The sequence below is a fragment of the Narcine bancroftii genome, chromosome 12 (genome assembly GCF_036971445.1).
Source record: "Narcine bancroftii isolate sNarBan1 chromosome 12, sNarBan1.hap1, whole genome shotgun sequence".
NCBI lineage: Eukaryota > Metazoa > Chordata > Chondrichthyes > Torpediniformes > Narcinidae > Narcine > Narcine bancroftii.
Window position 1 is genome coordinate 23,298,137 of NC_091480.1, and position 24,117 is coordinate 23,322,253.

General features: G+C 39.9%; 1 protein-coding gene across 2 annotated transcripts in view; it reads right to left on the minus strand.

Moving 5' to 3' along the window:
- The window catches only part of rbfox1 (RNA binding fox-1 homolog 1), a 195,769-nt gene that overhangs the window by 93,475 nt on the left and 78,177 nt on the right, over window positions 1-24,117 (minus strand). For both annotated transcript variants that reach the window (XM_069906761.1, XM_069906762.1), the window contains exons 2-3: window positions 8,628-8,771; window positions 2,232-2,285 (exon numbers count right to left, since the gene is read on the minus strand). In XM_069906761.1, the coding sequence (XP_069762862.1) occupies window positions 2,232-2,285; window positions 8,628-8,771 (198 nt within the window). The remainder of the gene's footprint in view (window positions 1-2,231; window positions 2,286-8,627; window positions 8,772-24,117) is intronic.

Consider the following 24,117-nt stretch of genomic DNA (forward strand, 5'->3'; position numbering starts at 1 on the left):
AGTCTAATCTGGAATTTTCTCAAATAGAAAGATTGCATCGAAAATACCTTTGTTGCAGATGAGAATCCCAGTCACTTCAGATAAATACGATAAATTTGAAACTAAGGTTAAAACCAGATATGGTGTGACATAAATTTTGACTAGAGTTGGTGTAAGAAATGTTTTGAAGGAGAAAGGGAACCAACAGACAGAAAAGTTCAAAAAGGAAATCGCTTAGTTTCAGGATGTGTCCCGCTGTGGAAACCTGATTCGAAAGAGGTCTGGATGAAAGCAAAACTCTTGAATGTTGGAACACTGGAGTACGGTACAGAGAGGGTAGGGAGGTGACTTGACTGAATTGTGAATGGTATAGACAGGGGAGAATGCAGGAAACACTTTCCCTTATCAGCAGTAGATTATATTTGAGGGCATAAATTTTGGGTAAGGGGAGGAAATTGAGAGTGTAAGTACCTGGAACGTATAGCCTGAGAGAATGATTAAAATTGAGCTTGTAATAGTAAAGGAGGAGGAGGTTACAGAGTCAGGGAAGGGAGTGGGGAAGGTAACTGAGCATCTAGCAGCATTTAAGAATGCTGGACTCCTGGAATTGTTAGGCATGGTAGCTACTGTATGGGCCAAGTGATCAATGTGCCTATTCATTAGTTTGGATGAGTTGAGCTGATTGGTCTGTTTTTGTGCTGTATGATTGTACGACTCATTTGCAACTTGAAAGTAGACTGAAGATTATGCCTGTGTGTGGAACCATGAAAAACAATCTTCCTGAGTGACTTAAAACTCAAGATTCAATGTTTAAGCAAGAATACAAAGAAGTTGGATCTATCGAAATAGGTTCTAAGAATATGAAGGAATATTGGCCTTCAGAGAAAATTGGAGTTAATAAATGTGGTCGATGATGAATAAAAATCAAATATGTTTTTGTGCAATAGGACATAACTTTAGGAAAGATTGAGAGTCAATGAGAAAGAGAGTTGAAGGCATCATCCGAACCTGAAGGTGTTATGAGCACCAAATTACTTTGACAGATGATCCAATACTCCACTAAATTTCAATCAAACCTTGCCACAATGTTGACACCACTTCAGCAACCATTAAAAGAGTGAACCATTATGACAGGGGAAAGAGTAGCAAAGAGATTATAATTTGTGTATGAAAATCCTCAGCAGGGAGTCATTTTTGGTGCATTAAAACATCAACCTTGTGTTACAACTTGGTCTGCATCCAACTGTAGAATTGAAGCATTAAACAGTCAAGTTTGGTCATGAGAAGCCCTGATGCTTTCTCTTCATTGAAAAAAAATTTGGCTTAAATAGTGCAGGAGATTAGTGAATATATTTGAATAAAAATGGAATATAGCGATAGTGTAAATTGATGGTTGAAGGTGGGAACAGATGGGAATAATGGGAACCTTTCATATTCTGAGGAACAATTAATTTGCTTTCAATAGATGGGGATTTTAACAGCTAAGTAATACACATTGGTGCCTGCCACATTGACCACCGCCAGTGGGCTGATAACGCCTCAAACCGTGCATCTTGGCGCCTCACAGTTTGGCGGGCAGCAGCCTCCTTTGAAGAAGACCGCAGAGCCCACCTCACTGACAAAAGGCAAAGGAGGAAAAACCCAACACCCAACCCCAACCAACCAACTTTCCCTTGCAACCGCTGCAATCGTGCCTGCCTGTCCCGCATCGGACTGGTCAGCCACAAACGAGCCTGCAGCTGACGTGGACTTTTTACCCCCTCCATAAATCTTCGTCCGCGAAGCCAAGCCAAAGAAAGAAAGAATACACATAAAGGAAGCACTGGTTTCAAGGCTGGAGGGAACTGAACTGCAGGAGAGCATTTTCTCTACATTTAGCTTAATCTGAAAAACATAGTAGGTTATGTTTTTCATTGCAATGCATCAGAAAATACCTTTTTGCAGAAATGTTGATCCCTAAAATTTTGCACCAATTTTCTGCATGAAAATTATAGTTCTTAAATAGAACTTAGAAAAGACAAAATGTTGAAATCTATGCAAAAAAAATGTTAAGATGAAAACACACGTTGCCCTTTAAATAAACTGCTTCCATCAAGAAATATTGAATTTCAGCGATTGAACGTATTACACATCTGGCTGTTCAGTACTGAATTTGTTCAGTTGTTCCTCCATTTTATCTACATCTAACTGTTCTTATTAAACAGGTAATACATCTATGAGCATGCATAGACATTATAGATGGAATACCTTACCTTAGATCCCCTCTCATTAAAAATTATTTCAACATCTAAGATTTTACCAAATTGCTGTGAAAAGAAAATAAAGATTTTTTTTAGCATTAAATAGTACATGGAAATTGTCTTGAAACACCTGTCTAGCTCAGAGAAGAACAGTTGAAAACTGTATCATTGTATTTAATTGATATAATAGAAATACAGTAAAAGATGAAAGCCTTTCTTTTGTGCTTTCCACCCACTTTGGTACAGATTCCTGCTGTGATGCTTGGTTACCCTGGCATGAGTACAGGCTATCAATATGGATAAGATGTTTGACATGAGAGGCATTGCAGCTTTATTAACCAGGTACACGGGTACAACAGCCAACCCTGATACTATTGATGATTATGATCCAGTTCACACAGACACTCACTTCATGATCAGGAGTATGAAATGGAACTGCTTCTTCAAAGGGTTATTCCCATGATAATAAGAAGGTAATGCTACTTGTTTGCACTTTCAAAAGCTGTCTGATAGTTTGGGATGTCTGTGTTTGTAAATATTGGAACTTACTGAAATAATGGCAGGCATTGATGGTTAGTGCGACGCCTTTACAGCGCCAGCGATCGGGACCAGAACTGGGTTTGAATGCCGTGCAGTCTATAAGGAGTTTGTATGTTCTCCCCATGTCCACGTGGGTTTTCTCTGGGGGCTCCAGTTTCTTCCCACCCGTCAAATGTGTTCTAGGGGTGTAGGATAATGGGGTGCAAATTACGCGGTGTGGACTCGTAGGGCTGATTGGCCTGTTACATTGCAGTATGTCTAAATAAATAAGCTCCCTTCTGAGCTACTCAACCAAACTAACCTGACTGTGGATGGTGACTACTGTTATTGCTCCAAACTGGAGTCAGTTTTGGATGTGATGAGTATACACACACATGCCACCGCATCTGTCATTCTGCTCGAGTACTGGATTGGTCATGGGAACAGAGACTGACTGAACTGGGATTCTCCAGTACTAGATCAGAGAATCTGTCTCTCCATTCCTATGTCAGTTAGCCTTGGTGTGGGAACGGTTTCTCCACTGAATTAAAGAGATCCCCAGGTCTGTAGATTGGATGAAGATAAATTCATTTTTGGTGTTTAATCTTGTTTTATTTTCTTTTAATGTTTTTAGCTATTTTTGGTATTTTAATTGATTCATTTTTAAATGTTAATAGTGTTTTTCAATAACTTTAAATAATTGTAATTGTTTTTAAATGACTCTAATAGTCAGAGACATATAAAAGCAATTTAACAAGCCTTGACAATTTTGAAAGGCATTGAGACCCTGACCCCCAGGCTTGCATTTTTGCTTAAAGGCTAGCAGAGTATCCTGGGCTTCACTGGGCTCTTTGAGTGCGAAGGAAATCAGCTCAGTCATCCCTCTGCAATTGTCCCAACCGAATGCACTACCAGTGGCGTTTCTGGGCAGTGGGCCAGATCCAGATTCGCTTTGGCCTTTTCTATCTGCTGATTTTTCAACTAATATATCCAAAATTTGCATCTATCTAATTAGCAAAACAGTGAATCAATATTGTCGGCACCAATCATTTGATTTGCTCTCTCTTTCTCCAGATAAATCAAGACCCCATCAAACACAAGCTGCGTTCCACTGGTCTGAACAAGGCAAGATAACTTTCATTGGCCTGTCTTATAGAGCTCCCTCAGAATTCAAAAATCAACAATATTTTCTCCTCTATAGCTATTAACCTTTCAACTCTTTTCCATGACCAATGCACCTAATCTTCATAATTGCTGCTTGTAATCCAATCTCACTGGCCCTTCAATTAAACAAACAGTGCAGGAAATAGCTGGCAGGTGAAGAATCTGAGAGAAAGCTTTCAGAAGTTCTGATAACCCGCCATTGGACTCTGAAAGGTTAACTCTGTTTCACTCCTGAGTATTTTGAATACTTCCTGCTTCAATTTCAGATTTCCTGCATTTGCAGTTTTTCTTGCATGAACCATCAATCATTCAAGTTGCTCTTTTCAATAGCTGTAACCTCCGTCCTCGCTGTACATGGTAAACTAAATGCAGCTGGCACCATTGATAAGATCATAAGATCTTCAGAAATACAAGCTGCTCTGCACCATTCAACCTTTCCTGTTTGCTTCACTATTCGAGATGGAATTTTTGCCTCAGTGACGATTTCCCTGGACATTCAAAAATCTATCAATTACTGTCCAGGACTATCATCAGTCACCTTCCTTGGGGAAGGCTTTCTAAGATTTTTTAAAAATCTTCCGGGTGAAGATGTTTCTTCTACTTTGAGAGGAGTTAAGGGTTATGGGGATAAGACTGGAAAGGGGTACTGATGGTAGTGATCAGCCATGATCTGTAAAATGGCGGTGCTGGCTCGACAGGCCGAAGGGCCTACTCCAGCTCCTATTGTCTATTGACTTAAGTTAGAGGAAGCATCATCCCTTCATCTACCCTGTCAAGTCCTTGAAGAATTCTGAACCTTTAAGCGGCACCACTTCTCATTCTTCCAAACTTGAGAGAACGCAGAGCCCAAGTCTGCTTACAATCTTCTTAAATGACAAACAAACAATTTGCAGAAGGCCTCTGGTGAAGTTTCGCTGCATGCCCTCCACTGTAAGTATGTCTGACCTTGGGTAGACCTGCACTCAATATTGTAGACATGTTCTTCCCAGGAACCAAAGTGGAACATTTATTTCTCTCCTTTGCCTTAATTTTAACCTCTTAATAAAAATAAAGACTTAATTTACTTTGTATACATCCACTGTGTTTTGCCGCAACCCACAGCCTGGTCCTTACACTGGGAGGTCAGTAGGTACTGTAGATGAAAGAAGCTGCCTGTTCAGGATATGGCGCCAGGAGCCCAGCCCTTTGTTGGTCCTCCTCTACCAATGAATCATTGTTAGTTCTGTGTGGAGAGGCTGCCTTTACGAGCTGGCATTGGGCAGGATGGGAAGATCTGTGCGGCTACTGAGCAAGAAGGAGCTGGGCTCCTAGCCCGTACAGTGCAGACCATTTTCCAGGACGGTGTATCCAAGTGTGGATAGACCACTCAAACTTCTGGTCTCCTCTTGGTGGTGATGGAACCTTTTGTTTTTATTTGCCAGTGTGATATTTCATAGGGGAGGAGGGGGCTACCAACACATTCAACAGGAGGTGATGAGAGAGACCATGATATCCAGATGGTCTGTCAACGCATGGAGCACGTGCTGCATGTCCCATATGTTGGCCTACATTGTCTGTGCCTGACTGGCTACAGCCCTGAGCCCCATATCTTTGTGCTAAACAGATGAACGATTAACCCTGACATGCTAAACCTTGCACTTAAAGGCAGCCTCTCCACATGGAACCATCAAAGATTCACTGGTAGAGGAGGACCAACAGAGGGCAGGGATTGTGCAAGGCTCCTGGCGTCGTATCCTGAACAGGCAGCTTCCTTCATCTACAGTACCTACTGACCTGCCAATGGTGCAATCCTTTCGCTGTATTTCTATCAGGTTCCCTGCAGAGGAATATTATGGTCAATGCAACGCTCTGTTTTTGTTGCTCTGACGACTCTCTTTCGTACGGATTTCAGTGCTGCTCTGATCCCTTGGAACACATCCTGAACTATGCAAGATATCGCTGCAGCCTCACTTTCTGCTCATTCAGAGGCTGAGATCACTTTCCTATTCCATGCCAATTGCTGTCCTCACTCTCAATTAAGAATAGCCTTTCCCAGCAATTTAAATCATGTTGCATTTCTCTGGACTGAATCTCATCTTCCACCTACCTCCTCAACTCCTGACACATGCTTTGTAAAAGGCACACAGCACTGGCTTGTCCTTTGATGGACAAAAGCAAGATAAACAGAATCAGCTCAGCTGGGTAGCAGGCAGAGAGTGAAACAGAAACACATTCACCCTGAGCTTGGCTTAGACAGGAATTTTGCTGCTCCATTCACCCACGCGTTCAGGAGATGAGCAGCTTTGCTATTTCTTTGTGACTCAGTAGTCCAGCTGCAAAGTGCATTATGTAGGCGTTGGCATTGCAAGTGTCAGGCTCACCTGCGAATCCCAGTAAATCACTAGAATGACATTGAAGCAACTTTAGAAGGTTGATTTTAAATAACTGATGGTTGTTTTTTTAAACGACAATAGATAAACAGGGCCTTCCAACTCTCAAGCCCATGCTGCCCAATTACTCATGTGACCCATTAACCTCCGAACCCTGTCTTTGGAATGTGGGAATAAACTGGAGTACCCAGAGAAAACCCACGGGGAGAACGTACAAACTCCCTACGGACTATGCTGGATTTGAAGCTGGGTCACTGGTACACTGCTAAACTGGTACACAAACTGTACAGCCCTCTCAATGTACTAAAACTGGCAAAAGCAGTTTCTTTCATCCTTAATTATGCCTTATAGCAAGTAGACCTAGGATTAAATGTAAGAGGATGAGGTTTATTACAAATTGAAAGAAAAAAATAAGATAGAATTCAATAAAAGCTACAGCGTTGCTGCCAGAATGCAACCATAGATTTTTCAAGAACTAAGGACAGAAAGCCAGGTGGATAACAAGGACAGTGCAAAGATTTACCGTGAGCGTTCTCAAAAAAAAACAGAAAGTTCTTGGGCCTCTGACCTCCATCCAGTAGTTTAGTTCAAGATTTACTGAGACTGGTAGTCTGTTTATGACCTTGTAGGGAACTAATAAATGACTTATTTTTTATTGTGGAATGCACTCTTGTATTATTGCTAAACTGGACAATTCTCCCTTCTTTCCTTCGTGAATGAAAACACTGTTTTACAGGGAAAGAACAAAGACAGAAAACACCAAGATGTGGAAAGTATGGCCAAGGATAAATTGAGAAACTCAGTTCAATAATTAATTTTTGAGCATCAATGAGGTTTTTGACACGAGCAATATTCTTTATACTTCCTTGTGTTCTTTCATTATGACAAGCACTTCAAAAATGCGGAGAAATAGTTACCTCAAACTATCTGACTTTATTATTAATATGTCACCTTATAAAACTTCCAAAAGTAATTTTTCAGCCGCACTCATGGATGGAAAGAAAAAGCTGGCTGGAATATCTTCGGTACTGGCCCTGCAACTACGATCATTGTTGGAAGGACTCAGAAATATTTCTGATTTAAACAAACAAACTTCAATGCATGGAGATAGGGGACTATAAATTGCTTTGTTATTTATTAATGATGTTTAAAAAAGTGTGGTGGGTTACTGTTTGTGAAAGCCCAATTAAGATCAAGATCTTCTGTTGTGAAGTTCACGAGGCAACCTTGTCAGTTTTCCCTGCATTGTGTCAACTTCAGCAATGCGGATACATTTGATCTTTACAACTGCACTGTTACTCGCTGCACTCTTTATAGTTGGCACATAAAGGAATATACCACAATCTAACTACAGGGGAGTACTGCAGCCTCCATTCTTTGAGGAACAGTGATGAAAAAAGGTTCCTGGATACAGCAGTAAAGAATAGTGCCCACAGGAGACATATTCTTTTAAGGAGAAATGAAGGCCATCTAGAATTAAATCTTCCTGGCTGCAGGTTGCCAGAGAGGTCTGCAGAAGAACCAAAATGAGATGAGGGTTTGCACTTTTGGAAGACTGCAACATAAATGGGTGTGTGTGTGTGTGACAACCCGCCTTTGATCTTGTCCTGTCGAGTACGCAGTGCAGCAGAGCATCCTGGAAAGATTCTGAGGCTGGACATTGACGGCAACCATCCATGGGGAAAGTAGTGGGAAAAATTAATGACTGCACTTGAGGTTGCAGAAGGCTAAAATATCTCATCGAGGACAATAAACTTGAATAAATGCCATTTGAGTGTTGGCGAATTTTAACAGCAGAATCCCTGGGAAAGTTCCAAAAAAATGTCATGAATCAAATTTTCCAAGACATGCAAACACATGTAGAAATTGGCACAATCCCAAATTAAGCCAATATTCAATTGTGTAGTGCTGTTTTTATTTGGGGGCTGTGCAAAGAAACTTCCAAAGCCAAAACATTTCTAAACCTATGCTAAATTTTAAACTTTATCATGGAGTATTCTAATGGGATATCTGTTAATGAAGATGTGTCCAAGGTAAGATTATGCAACGCAAGATATTTTGACTGATGGTTCTCAGGATGACTTGGCGACCATCTGAATTGCTAATATGGAAATGATTTGCAACAGATAGATCAAATGGCCAATGCAGATTATAATGACCATCTCTGGGACTAACTTCATTTTTCCAGACAGGTAGGCTCCAAATCAAGTTTGAATTATTAATGTTTTGGAGGGTCTGTTTGCCATTAGATGCTTAGGATGCAGACAATCTTTTAAGACAGACTTGATTGTAATTTGATCATTTGATTGCAGCATTTACAATTATGCTTCCTGGTTCATTTAATCATAGTACTTACGCCAAACATTTGCCTGAGGTCTGGATCTCGGAATCTGAATGGAATATTGGAGACGTGCAGCCGCTTAGGCTGCGTTTTGTTATCTGTGTTTTCAGTAGACTGCGTTTGCTGTTGTCCGTCAGTCTGTGCTGCATCATCTGTCTGCTGGAAAGGAGAAACACAAAATAAGCCAAATTAAGTATCAGAAGGAATATTATTCATTACCATTACAACTGAAGTCCTCTCAGGTTTCAAGATTTACCCTCGTATCTGAATTTTTAAAAAAATAAATTGCTCATAGGTAAATGTGTCAACTTTGTAAACCAGCAACATCTCATAACAAGCAATGAAATAGTATCCTGGAGTGAAACAAGAAAGTCTGTTTACGTTGTGATTGTAGTAAGCAGAGCCAGAGAAACTCAGCAGGTCCCAGAGAATCCAATAGAAGGCAAAGATATACACAAAGGCCTCAGGTCAGAGATTGTAATCTGATTAGTTTATTTATTTGCGATGTGAATTGAACTAAATATGTTATCAAGCCAACGACTAATCATTTTAACATCCATATGTTTCAGAGAAGGTGACAGCCAAAAATTCAGTTTACCATTTGCACCTCCAGCAAACATCACTCGAAAACTTTAGAACCATACCAGCTTTGAACCTGGTAACTTATTCATTTGTAGCACGCCACGAGATCATTCATCCCATTGGATTCATGGCAGCTTGCAGCTGATTAATCCCATTGGTCACAGTCCCTTCTTTTTTGTACCCATGCAAGTTGTTCTCTTGCACAGATCCATCATCTCCCTTTAACTATGTTATCCCTTCACTACACTAGGGGGTAATTTCTAGGATCCAACTGACCTACCAGCATGACTTTGAGACGTGGGAGGAAATCACACGTCAGACACAGGGATGATATGCAAGCTCCACACATACACCACACGAGGTCAGGAATGAACTTTGTCCCCTGTGAGACTGCAGAGCTAACTGCTGTGCCCATATCTGATGCAGGGCTTTCATTCAGAGTTCTTGACCTTGACAGGAAATTGGTTCTAACTGAGCCAAGCTGACACATGCAGAATGTTTGAATTGTGTAATCACCTTGTCAATCAAATCATGCCTCCAGTCTACAAGTCAAGGTATTCTTATATCAACTTGAGCAAAAAGCATAAATTCAAATCCAATAATTGCAGTGGCTTCCCATGTAGTGAAATATTTATAGTGCTGTTGACAGCAAGCATAGTTTGATGTACCACAGGTGCATGACCCAAAATGGTGACTTCATTGAGATCTATCTTTTCATGACATACCATGACTTAATTTAGCAAAATGAGGCAAAATAGATTTAAAAGTCCAAGCTTGATGTTAATCTGGAGCAAGATGTTGCTGTGCACCATCACACCTGCAGTTGCGAGCGACTAGATTCTTGAATTATTTTAAATATCATGACCGACATGCACTTACCCAGTATATCCAGTTTGTGGGCGCATTGGCAGCTAGCCAGTGTGCAGGGGCTGCGGGGGGGGGGGGGGGGGGGTGGTGGAAATGTGTGCAGTAAAATGGTTTGGGTTTTCTCCAGCACTGATAACAAATTTTTTTTAAAAAATACCTTCAATGAACTCCGATGATCTTTGCATTGTAGTTACCTAACCGGAAAGTCAAATCAACTTTCGACATTCAGGCCAAAATTCCAATTGGTGCCTGGATCAAATGACATGATCAGACCTCAAACAACAAGTCAGTTTCACTTGAGAATTCACATTGCTTGCTCAAGGGAGATTGAACTGAGGAAGCGATGGAGCAGAAAGGATATCAGCAACAATATTGTCAAACCAAGAGCTTACAGGCTCCAATTGGAGGAATCAAAATATCACTCTCAAAATGCTATATTTTTCATTTTCTAAATCTGTAAAACCAAATATTTTATTTGAAGACAGGACTAGTTTCTGCCAGGTAATGAAATAAACCCAAACATTTCAAAGGCTTCTATTTTGTCTATGTGTTTCATAAGGTGGAATGATTGGTTTCCAAACCATATTGCTTCCAACTCCCTTTTAAATGCTTGCAAGTAACTTTCAAAGAGCTAATTATTGAATTGAATTATTTACTGTCATATGTACAAAGATACAGTGAAGAAGTTTGCTGAGCACGGTAATGCAAAATGAAGTAGAAGTGTCGGGTGTGGTGTGACAGAGAGTAATTCTGATCATGTTCGAGCAGAGGACCGTTTTCACCCAAAGACTAGCAAATATCTGGAATGTATTGTTTGAGAGAATAGTTGAAGCAGAGTTGCTGACAGTTTTTATGAAGTGTTTAGATCAGTGGTTCTCAACTTTTTTCTTTCCACTCACATACTGTTTTAAGTATTCCCTATCCCATAGGTGCTCTGAGATTAGTAAGGGATTGCTTAAGGTGGTCTGTGAGTGGAAATCCTGGTCATGCTTGCTGTCTAAGCAAAGGAAAGAAAAAGGTTGAAAACCATTGTTTCAATCATACCTAACTGACTCGTTATGTGCACGGTTTCATAACTCCAAAGGAAATGGGCCAATGACAATTTTTCTGAAGCAAAATATTTCAGTAACGATTGGGTCTAGAGCAGCGATTCTCAACCTTCCCTTCTCACTCACAGACCACCTTAGGTAATCCCTTACTAATCACAGAGCACCGATGGCATCGGGATTACTTAAAGTGGTCTGTGAGTGGAAAGAAAAAGTTTGAGAACCACTGATGAACTATGAAGGCTATGAACCAAGTGCTGAGTGATGGGGCTAATATGGGAAGGGCAGCCACTGGTCGACTCCTTATGTCTGCTGTCTTCACCAAAGTACTGGACATGTTCACTAGCTGCCATATTCAATTGTCTGTTTGGAGTCTGTCACAAGAAACTGCAGATACTAGAATCTTGAGCAAGCAAGCAAAGGTTGGAGGGATACAATGGGTCAGGTAGCATCATGGAGAGAAATAGGGAGTCTACATTTTGGGTCAGGATCCTTCGAGTCTTGAGAAATGCTCCTGACATGAAATATTGAATGTCCCATTCCCTCCATGTCCGCTGGCCCTCTCTGTCCCTCCAGCTTCTCTTTGATTACTTTCTTTTAATTTGCTTCTCATTGCCTTGCTACTCCCTCCATCATGAACTCCAATACTTATTGCTAGTGTAGTGCCTATAGGTTCTGTTGGTTTGCTGCTTGCCTGAGCAAACAAAGAGAGGTGGAGATATAAACAGAACGTCCTTTACAGGAGGGAATAACTTTCAACCAAACTGCAGCGACGGGGTAAAACAATGTTTCAGTCGAAATACCATATAATTCACACTAGGCTCTTGCACACATCTATATATAATACATTTATATACTACACATTTCAATACTGTCATCTTTATTTTCCTCTTTTGGTGAAAAAGATATTTGCCTCTTTCTCTGTCAACTGTCCCATGGAGGCTGTGTAATATTTAATGATCCTTTTCGTTTGATATCATTGCCTGATTGAGCTTGTGATTTTCCATTTAATGAACTATTGCAACCTTCTATTGCCCTAGTTCTTATTGTCTAAAGTTGATAAACAGTATTAGTTTTCTCTCGGCACTTCATCACAGCAGAATTGTTTATTTTGTTTCTTTTCTGGTACCTGTGGAAATTTTAATTTATTTTTAAATGTAATATATTTTTTTTACATTTTGAAATGCAGCAAAGTAACAGGCTCTCCTGGCCCTCGAGCCTGCACCGCCCAAATACAACCACGTGACCAATTAACCTACTAACCCCGTACGTCTTTGGAATGTGGGAGGTGACCGGAGCACCTGGAGGAAATCGCAAGGATAGAGGGAGTACGTACAAACTCCTCACAGACAGTGCTGGATTCGAACCTGGGTTGCCTGTGCAGTGTTGTGCTAACCATTGTCATTGAAATTCCGCTCTCAACGAATTTGTTAAATTTTTTAGAAATAGACTAATGCTATTAACTGGAAAACAGATATCCACTTTTCAATGATCCCTTAAGTTTCCTCATCACAGTTTTTCTATTGTGTGTTCTAAATAGGCAATTTCTAGCAAATTAAATGAAATTGGTAGTAATCAGACAGTCATTAGACTCAAAGGGCAAACGTGTCAATTACCTCCTTTAATCCTGGCCAATCAGCCATTTCAGGACATATCTGCTGCCTAATTTATACTATTCAGCAAACACCATTTGCCAATAAAATCTGCATGCTCTTGGCGACACTTGACTCCTTCTGAAAGAATCAGTTTCCCCAATATAGAACAAAGGTGACACCATATTTTTAAAGTAACCCCTTATTTTCCATGCTATCATTCTGACTTACTCATTCTTCTTGAAATCTAAAATTTGGAACAAATTGGAACCAGAACATGTTTCTTATTCTGTGTGCCAACAAACAATCAAATGGAATCACTTTAAAATCTAAAAGTTCCCATTTTAGGGAAAGCCGTCACTAATCTGATGAGGTTTTGCAATTGTCAGGTCTTCTGAAACAGTGAGTTTATTTTGTACAGCCTGAAATCACCGAGGAGTGTGTTCTATCAAACGACACAAGAAACTGCGACCATGGTCACCTGGCCACTCAGACTGATCATATCTGATTGACCCCATGCCCTAACTCCTCCTCTGAGCCAGATCATAAAACTCCTCCTCCAATGTACTTACCTCCATTATAAATACAGTAATTCTGATGACCTTGCCTTCACAACTCTAGAGTAGAGATTCACCAACATCTGCGAGAACAAATTTCTCCACACCTCAGTTCTAAATGATTGGCCTCTAACTTTGAATCCATGAATGCTTGTGGAAGATTCTCCCATTAGTGAAAACATCTCAATATCTACTCTGTCATACTCCTGAGGAAATTATATTTTTGAATAAGAACTCAATCTTCTAAACCCTAACCCTTTTAGCTTCTTCTGATAAAACAATCCTCTCATCTCAGAAATTACATTGATGAATCTCATCTGGACGACCAGTATCTTTTCTCATCAGAATTAATTGTCATGAACAAGTCATGAAGTTCGGTGTTTTGTGGCGGCGTCACAGTGCAAACATACATATTATAACCATCTTAACACATTACTGTAAAAAAAAATAAAAATAATAGCGCATGAAAAGTAAGGCAATGTCTTTGGTTCATTGATAATTCAGGAATTTTATGGCAGCGGGGAAGAAGCTGTCCTTGTGCCATTGAGTGCTCGCCTTTAGGCTCTTGTACCTTCTTTCCCCCAATCATAGCAGGCATGGCCTGGGTGGAGGGGGTCTTTGAAGGTAAAGGCTGCTTTTTTTTTAAAGACACCACCTCGATGGAGCAAAGTCTGGTGCCTGTGATGTGGCAGGCTGAGTTAACAATCCTCTCGAGTTTATTCTTTTCCTGAGAGTTGCTTAATTAGAGTCCAAAACTATGCAGAGAAGTTCGAGTGTGACCTGATGAACAATCTGTACTAATGCAACAAAACTTCCTTCTTCCTCAACTCAAGTCTTTTGGAATATCAGCCATCACACCATTGTGAGACATGTTGAAGGAATCAATCATCTCTACGCTCAACAGATACTGACCTGGAATTATAATGACACCAGAAATGAGAGCATGCGTTTGGTATGACTGAAACAGTGGTTTTCAACCTTTTTCTTTCCTTTGCTTAGACAGCAAGCATGACCAGGAGCTCGGATGTTTTTCCGTTCAATTATGCTGCTCCTTGATAAACACCAGGAAACTTTTTTATCCCCGAACCAATCCATGGGTTTACAAAGGTGTATTTCTCCGCAGCTTTGTGTGGTGTGTTATTTCTGCTTTGTAACTTTTTAACAATTCTATTTGAATTACATACTTCAAAGCTTTGGTCTTTTGATGCATACGTTACATTAGATTTAATTCCATGCTGCTTTCAGTTTTTAAACTAAGATTATATTTTTTTGCATTCCCCTTACTGAGAATCCTAAGAATTACAGTTTTCATTTTTTTTCCCACGTAGTTTTTAACTTTGTTTTCATGTTGTGTAGAGTCATGCAACCTCCGTCATATTGTTGACCCTCTACTTTTATTTCCTCAGAAAAGATTCCGAGACCAGATGAGCAATTATGCTCTGTGGCTTTCTTAATTGGGAGTTGAAATTTCAGTAAGTGCTTGTTGAGGCATCATGAGTGCAATTGAATGATTTTTTTTGTATCCTTTACATTTAATGGAAGAAAATTCACTTACTGCAGACCCTTCATATACTCGAGGCAAGTATCTTTTCATGATGAGTGCATGTAGCAATTCATCTTTTAAATTTGCTTGTGGAAAATTTTTGTTTCACAAGAGGTTTTGAAAGCTACAGGATTTAATCCTGACCTTTATATTGACTAGTGCACATAAGGATGTCTAAATAGCTGATCGGCTCCCCAGCTTGTCCCTCCACTGCAGAATCCTGATATATAGCAGCATTGGCTGCTTCAGAATATTGTACATCTTTTAATAAATTTTACTTGCTCTGAAAGTAAAACAACATATCTGATCCTTTTGGAAAGATTTTAGTAAACGTAATTTTCTAGAATGGACTGCTTTCTCAGTGTTGCTACGGTTACATTGCTGAACACGAGGACACAGCAGGATGAAATTTAAATTGCTTAATCAGGTACTGCTGCTTTACAAATAAATACAAAATCAATTAATGTATTTGCCAGACAGTGAATGTTACAGACAAAGAAGTTCCCACACTACTTAAGTACCATGCAACCGGCACCCCTATACATCCAGTAAAATAATCCTGGTAACAGGATGTGGTTGGGCTTTCAGGCTTCTGCAGGTGGCACAGCCACTTTCATGGGAAATCAGGGGAATTTTATGTAGGATTGGCATGATCCTATGGAGAAAGAATCACATTTAGCTCTTCATTATAAGATACGTTTTACACAACATTACACTTTCAAAGCAAGAATGCTCCGTGTGAAATATTCATACCAACAAAAAAATGAGGGCATGGCATTTCTTTGAGGAATGCAATTGGTTCAAATGCTTGTTATATCATTAGACTCTGCCAAAATTTTGCTGAGCTGAAGTTGCACTCAGGTTTCAATCAGATAAACCCAGACAGAGAATCTCACAATTAACCAGAACAACCGATTGCCATCAATATGTGACTAGAAGAGGACACTTCTAGCTTCACAAAGAGGAGCAAAATCACTAAGAAATTAGCCATTCTTTAATTGTCTGATTTTATGCAGTCTTATTTGGTCTGATGGCTTTGGTCTGCTCCTGTGACGGGAAACCTGTGGCCAAACAGGTGTGCACGGGTTTGTTGTGATTTACTTTCTCTTAGAATTTCAAGGGCAGTATCTGGAGATTGAGCTTGAACCTATTGGACACTGCACGTACAGCCAAGTTGGTGTGTGCCAAGAATTTGGGTGAAATGAAATGAACAATCTCAAACTTGTGCAACCTTTGGAATGAACCGTACCAAATGAAGTGATAGTCATTTATGAAAAAAGCCAGGCACAAATTGTATATGTAAATGGAGAGTGGTTCTGACTGCAAATCATTCACCTTTAAGATTTTACAATCTATAGCACAATATTATTCAATTCCACCAGTGAACATTGATATCCAAGTGGAAACCATGAAGAAACAGCACACCAAAGATAATCTAATGAGACAAGAATGGTTTGCTATGTTTCCAACTAACAAATATATTTTCCTATTTAATGTGACAGAGAATTCAGAAATGTAATTTAATATATTTTGTGCCTTATCAAAAGAGTTATCAGGTAATATTATAAAATGTATAATGCATCTGGCTTCCTTGTTAGATGGAATAATGATAATCCTATTACTGAATAGCTATGCTAAGTGATTCAACTGTAAAGGACAATTAGGACCTATAATGCATTTCACCATATTGCAGAGCAAAAAATTTAAATAATCATTGAATTATTGCAATAGTGCTTATTTAAAATATTTTATAATTTCAAAATGAAAGGCTAATATTGTAGGATCAAATTTTATTACATTCTAAGGCTATATTAATCCTTACCGCCTGCATGAGCGGAAGATAAAATCTCATAGCTGACTTAGGCAACAGGAAGTTAATTGATCTAGGTTTTAATGGGAGGGTGTGTGTGTGTGTGTGTGTGTGTGTGTGTGTGTGTGTGTGTGTGTGTGTGTGTGTGTGTGTGTGTGTGTGTGTGTGTGTACCAAGAGCAGATAATAACATTGGTATATTGATATCAGAGATTCTTACTGTACTTTTTGTTAGCAAAAGTTTAAATAGTTTTATAATTGCTTTGAGATTGTAGAAGAAAAATTGTTTTAACTATTGCAACACAAGTGTAGCCAACCATTACTCAGTAGGTATGCCCCCCTCCCCTTAGGGAATAATTGTAGCACTGACTCAAGTTGGTGTATGAACTTCAGGGTACCACTAATCACTGAAATGATAAAATTGGTGGGAAGTCCATTTAAGTTATTTAATTGAGGTCTTGGAATTTAAATACCTTCCTCTCCTCCAGAGGAGTATCCATTTCTAACTCACACTGCAGCTCATCCACTTGCAAGCAGTAAGTTCAGGATTGAATCCTCTGGTCTCTTTGTCCATATGCAAGTAGAAATGTAGTTATGATTTATCGCAACCATCAGTGAAACCCAGACAGAAAATGAATATCCTTGCAGTTAATGACATTTTATAACATTATTATCCATTTTTCCTTTTTATTTTGTTGCAGTATTCTCAACAATCTTAGAGACTATTTCATTGGATTCCTGTATAGTCAGTGAAAGTTCTCATCCTCCAGCAGTGCACATCATCACTGAAGGGCCTCACTTTTATATTTTATTATTTATTTACATTCAATGATCATTTATTGGCTGAGCAGGTTACCATTGAAAATGGTTGTTTGCTCATAGCTTGTTATCAATAAAGGACGTCAAGCAGCACACCACTAGTCGCAGGCCTCCGGTCTGAGAAGCTATTGTCCACGGCCACTCACTGGCTTCTCCCACACAACCAATGTTTTTGAATATTTTAAGATGAGATTTCACATCCAAAGTACCTATGGATAGATGTTAAAATTCTCAAAGATACACTCCACTTAAAGTCACCAATGCCTGAAGAGGGCGCACAAAATCAGTGAACCGGTGCGGACTCGAAAGGCCAACATGGCCTGTTTCCGCTCCGTAAATGGTTATATGGTTAATCACCAATTGTTCACATTTACTTGTAATTGAATTATACAGTATATATTTATATATATGGGGGGGGAGGGGGGGAGTGTGGAAATGGTGTGTGAAGACCTTTATCCACCTTTTCCTCTGTCTCAGACACTGGCTAATACCACCAAATTTAACACACAAATACGGTGGCTACAAGAGGTGAGTATACTGCATCAAGCAACTCACAGATCATAGAACATAGAACACCACAGCACAGTACAAACTCTTTAACCCTTGATTTTGTGCTGACCCATATATTCCTTAAAAAAAGTACTAAACCTTCCCGACCCTATAACTCTCTATTTTTTATTCGATCCATGTGCCTGCCTAAGAGCCTCTTAAATGTCCCTAATGCTTCAGCCTCCACCACCATCCCTGGAAAGTCATTCCAGGCATCCACAACTCTTTGCATAAAAAGCCTTGCCCCTAAACCTATCTCCCTTCACCTTGTGACACCTCTGGTGTTTGCAATTCCTGCCTTGGGAAACAGATGCTGGCTGTCCACACTGTCTCTCATAATCTTGTAGACCTCTATTAAGTCTCCTCTCATCCTTCTACGCTCCATAGAGAAAAGTTCTAGCTCTGTTAACCTTGCCTCTTGAGACTTATTTTTCAATCCAGGTAACATCCTGATATATCTCTTCGGCACTCTCTTCATGGCTTCCACATCCTTCGTGTAATGAGGTCACCAGAACTGAATACAATACTCTCAGTGCGGTCTCACCAGAGATTTGTAGAGTTCCAACATGACCTGACATTTCAAAGCTATTCCATGATCTATAAGATGTAGGTCAGATTCATGATGGAATATTCTCCACTGACCTTGCATCTCTAAAACCCTCAAAAAAGCTCAGCACCATCCAGGGCAAAGCTAATCAGCCACCCTAAAAAAAATGTGTTCCTTCTGCCAATACTGCACAGTAACTGCAGTGCATACGGTCCACAAGTGTTGCTCTGCTTCTCAGCTACAGCATCTCCCAAGAAGGGCAAAGGCAATGATTGATTGGTAGCACCTATCCAGATCGCTCACATTCTGACTTGGAAATATCTTGTCAGTCATTCAGAGTTCTTTACCCAGATACTCCCTAACTCTGGTAGTGTGCAGGCACCTTCACCATCACTGCATCCTGGAACCTGTTATGACAAATTTGAACCTGAACTCACAGCAGTAACTTTAGAAGTGTGCTCACCACCATTTTCTCAAAGTAATGAGAAATGACCAATAAATGTTGACCTTGTGATGGTTCCCTGACCCCAAAAGTGAATAAATAAATTGATGGATAGGTTCTAAAAGTTGCTTAGCCTTCTGTTAAAATTCATCAGAATTTTTAGCAACCTTCTTTTGACCTGGCAGTCTGGAACAATACACTGCTAGCTCCCATGATGGCTCTATTAATCCTGACTCCAAATGACAGGCTCATTTTAGTTGCATATGATTTCAATTTTTATTTTGTTTCTGATTAATGCAGATCCATATTGAAAGTACTGAATGCTACAACTTGATGATCCAGAAGTAACATGTGAGCTAGTTAGAAATGATCGAAACTGTAAAATGGTGAATATGGAATTACTCAGTAAATTCTGAAATTTTTGAAGTCTGATAATTTTTTTTTGGAGATACAGCACCTTAACAGGCCCTTTGGTCCACGAGCCTGTGCCGCTAAAAAGCCGGTACGCTTTTGGAGGGTTGGAGAAAACTAGAGGCCCCAGAAGAAAAGGAAGTGTAATGGATAAATATTGGGAGGAATTTGATAAGATTGGTGGGTTACGTACTTATACACATTTTAAAACAGATCTTATTTGAAATACTGAAGAATTCATATTTAGTGGACTTTACAGAAACTATGGAGAATGCTATGAACAATTCACAAGTAGATGCTAACTGAAATGACTCAATGAAATGAATACGCCGTTGTCTTGGAGGAGACAAACTGACTGTTTGCAAGTACCTACAGAGTACTCACAGAAAGGTCAATCTTCGGTTTTGTTTATCTAAGACAACAGATGGGAGCAGAAGGATAATCCTGTTGTTTGCTGAAGAAGGTGGAGGTTTTGGCAGATGAGAGAGTCACATGGGCTGTCTAGCAATTGGCAGTTGGAGAGAGAGAGAGAGAGAGAGAGAGAGAAAGAGAGAGAGAGAGAGAGAGAGAGAGAGAGAGAGAAGACAAGCTCAACAAGCTCTCTCAGCCAGTGTGAGTGACACTGAAAGCAGTTGAACAAGCCAGAAAGCTTGTTGAAACAGAAAACTCCAGAACAGTGGATGGCTGGAAGTGCTTTCTCTTGGAATAAGAGGAACAGAAAGGAACTCTGTGGTCGCCTGAAAGAAGAGGTTATCATCTGGAGAACCCTGATGAGGCAAGTTTCATCAGCGAGACATTGAGGTGACTAATGGTGGTACCTCAGTTGTGGAAATCCTGGAACAACAAATCTCTCTCTCTGCAAACCCAACAAGAACTTTCCCGAGTGGTAAACATTTACCTTTCGAGCACCAAAGCTTGATACATGTTAAATTCTGTGCACAGTATAAGAGTTGCCTGCAACCAGTGAACTTGGAAGAAGGAGGTGAGATTGAACTATGAACCAAAGAACTTTAGTTAAATTTACACACACATCATACATGTGTGCTTAAAATTAGAAGGGGGTTAATTTGGGTTAGTTAAGTTTAGAGATAAGTTAAAGTTTGATTCTGTTTTCATGTTTAAAGATATTTAAAAACAACTTTTGTTTAAGTGACTACTTGTCTTGGTGAATGTCTATTGCTGCTGGATTTTGGGGTCCTTTGGGCTCATAACAAGCACCCAGAAGAAACCTATGCAGACACAGAAAGAATGTACAAACTCCTTATCCACAGTGCTTAATTTGAACCCAGGTCGTTGGTGTTGTGTTAACTGTTTTACCAACTGTTCCTTGTTAAAGGAATCAAATGTCGCAAGTGGAGACATTCACTCATCATTTACTGTGTCTTTCCAAATGGATCTGAACACATACTAATGATAGAACTTTCATTTAAAATGGCACAAACCAAAGTCAAAGAGAGGAGCATTAATATAGCAGAAGAAGGGTTGCACCTTGCACTTCACAGCAGTTGTCACATTTCAAAGATAATTTATTGGTAGATTCTCAGCTGTGATAAAGTGTTACACAACACATCTGTTAAAATGGTATCATTGGGTGCAGGAGAATGAATCTCCAAATCGTACATGAGAAAAATACAGTAAAATTATTTACAAAGTTCCCTGATCCTCTGCCATTTGCTTCCATCTTCTGCCATAGATACATGTTCCATCGAAATTATTGAGCAATTTGTCCAGTTCTTGTTTAAATTGAAAGAACAGAGCTTCCTTAATGCCAGCACTAGTTGAAAGAACCATGCAGTGGAATTCACAGGCAACAATTAAAACAATGCGATGAGCTGGATGTTCTCCAGTGCCGTTCAATATCCAAATGACAAGCGAACAGCCAAAAATTACTTAGAAATGTGCAAAATGCAACATCAGCCGGCATATATTTTTAATGATACTGACACAGCATTTAGTGACTCTGTGTTGTCTGAGGCATCTTTATGTACATGCTTGTTATCGACTAATTTACACAATGACAAATCACAGCTTCTCAATGAGGAAAGAATGTTGCCGGAAAAAAGTGCGCACATTGAAAGTCACTCTAAACGAAGTTGTCATTGACATGATTTCGTCAAGAAACAGGATTTTTGGACTGAGACTGCTGCATTGTTTGAAGAGCCAACGCTCTAACCATGATCAGTCATGCAAATTTTGTCTGCGTTGCAGTCATTCACTCAGCAAACATTTACTGATCAGCCTGAGCAAAGCAGAGCACCTTCTCTCCCTGCTCCCTCAGACTGAATTAAACAGCCTCATTAAAAATACCCCAACCATACCAATATAGCATTTCTACTTCCCACATCTGGCATTTTCATTGCAACACTGATCAAGAAAAATAACCTCTTGTGCAGAGCTTTTGGATCAAGGCATTTCCTGGAGTTAGCTGAAAGAAATGGAACATAATTTAGGCTTTGGGGAATACTGTAAATTGAACAACAATATAGGGAGCTGAATCAATATCATCCATTTTAGAAAGAACTGTTTAGAAAAATAGAATGAAATCCATTTTCAACTCCTTCTCATATATTCAGAAGTAGACAGGTAAATAATCAAAACATGTTTCCTCTCCAAAAATGAAGAAACATTTTTCAGTTTTATGGCCTGGGAATTTGTGCAGTTTTCAACATACCTTTTAAACAATTCCTTACCTCGAAAGTAAAGTAATTTTTGTTATAATCTCTTATAAAAGAAATATCTATGAACAAAAATGACTAGAGTTGGTATAGTTGAAAATAATATAATACAATCTCCCCAGACTCAGTAAGGATTCAGAGATTTCTCCCTGCTAACTCTCTGCATCTTAAACTCTCCCCTGTTTCAATGTGCTGAAGCTTCTCTTTCCTGAAATAAAGACCACTCTCAGGCCTTTCTCACTTGCACCTTCACAAAAGTCTGGCATCGCCAACATTTACCGTCCGTACCCAAGTATCCTTGAGAATGTAGCGAATCCTCAACTTCTTGACCGGTTGTAGTTGCTCTGGTGTAGGTATTCGAAACAAAGATGTTAGGTGAGGAGATCCAATACTTAGTTGCAGTGACACAAGGCACCTTTAAGCTGCAGCACCTGGGTAGGCCTCCTGAGACCCAGGTGCGATTACTGGGGCAAAAATGCTTCCAGCACCTTTTAAGTTGCAGGGAGATCGACTCATTAAATCACTAATGTGGCATCAGAGAAGCTGAGACACCAAGATTATACATTGTCGAGACAGACTCTGGAAATCAGCTGAGGAGGAACAGAATTCACAACCGGCCGACACAAGATGTGATGAAGCAGAAAGCTTTAATACCAGCAAAGCCTGCAACACCAAGATCAAGTGAGTTGTCAAGTAAAGAGACCACAATTACTCAAACCGAAACATCAACACAGCAGTTGTAAGGTGAAGCACAACAAGCTACATCACCTACACGTGGACCAGCAACACAGAGCCCAACGGTTGCTGCCAAATCCACAAGATGGCAAAGCAACGTACTGCCGCCAGTGCAATGTTGATAAGAACTATTTAAAAATAGTTGTGCAAATAAACTAGTGTAAAAGTTCAGTTACTTAAGTTTTACTGGAAAGAAAATGATAAAGAACACTACATTTTTCTTTATCTTGAGAAGGACGTATGTTATTTAGTCAGGATAATGTGAACTATTTTGCAACCACGTAAGAATACACCCTTCTCACTGTAGTAACTATTCAATGCCCCATTGTGGGGTGTATGTCTATGTATATGCGAGAACAGTCTCCTGAGATGGTGGAAGGCATCAGTAAGTAAAATCTCTTCTGCTATTTGAATCTTGCATCTCTAAAGTTATTTAAGAAGCCTCCCAAGTAACTCCAGAGACTTAACAGTGTAGATGGACATTGTTAGGAGAATTCATGAGTCTCTAACAGCCACAACACTAGTTGCCCCATCAGTTCAACATTAATTCTGGGCATCAAATTTCAAAGGCCTACGCTTCAACATTGAATTTGAAAGACTGAACTTTGAAGTAACTTTGTAGATTTTGGCCTGGACTGCAATGGTTTGGGTATAACACACACACACACACACCTGGGGATAGATTTAGTGTTAAGGATAGTTTAAAAGATAAGACAATAGTTTAAGAGTTAGAAATAAAATTAGTGTTTTAAAATTAAATACTGTATAGTTCATTGTCTATTGCTGCTTATTAGGCGTGGTTAGTAACACACCATCCTGACTTGTAGATGTATTACCATTTCTTCAATAGGCTCTTTCAAGCTGTTATATGAAAAGGGGTTAACTGGGAAATTTGCTAGTTAGCTCCCCACTCATGTGGCAGCTTGCAAGGGTCCAACCTGATCACCGTAGTGCAAATCCAACCGGGTCCCTGACCTACCTCAGAGGTAGTCAGGGAACCCAATTAAACTTACCCAGGACGCGTCCACCTGTGGCTTGAACAGCAAAATTGCTGATCTGGTTAATCCTGTGACGTTAGTGCCTGTGCGCTGGCATCACAGGGAAACCCTTGGGTGAAGTGCCTGCTGTGTTCGGGAAGAGGGGTGGGGGAAGAGAGGGGTTGCTGCTGCAGGGCCCAGGGTGGTGGGGGGGAAGAGGTCGAGAGAAGGGGACCACAATCGGAGGGGGGTGGGGAGTGAGGTCTCTACATTCAGAACCATATGCGGGGCATTTTTTTGGTCATCGAAGGGGTGTTGTCTCCCACACTTACTGCACTTTTCTGATTGTGTTCT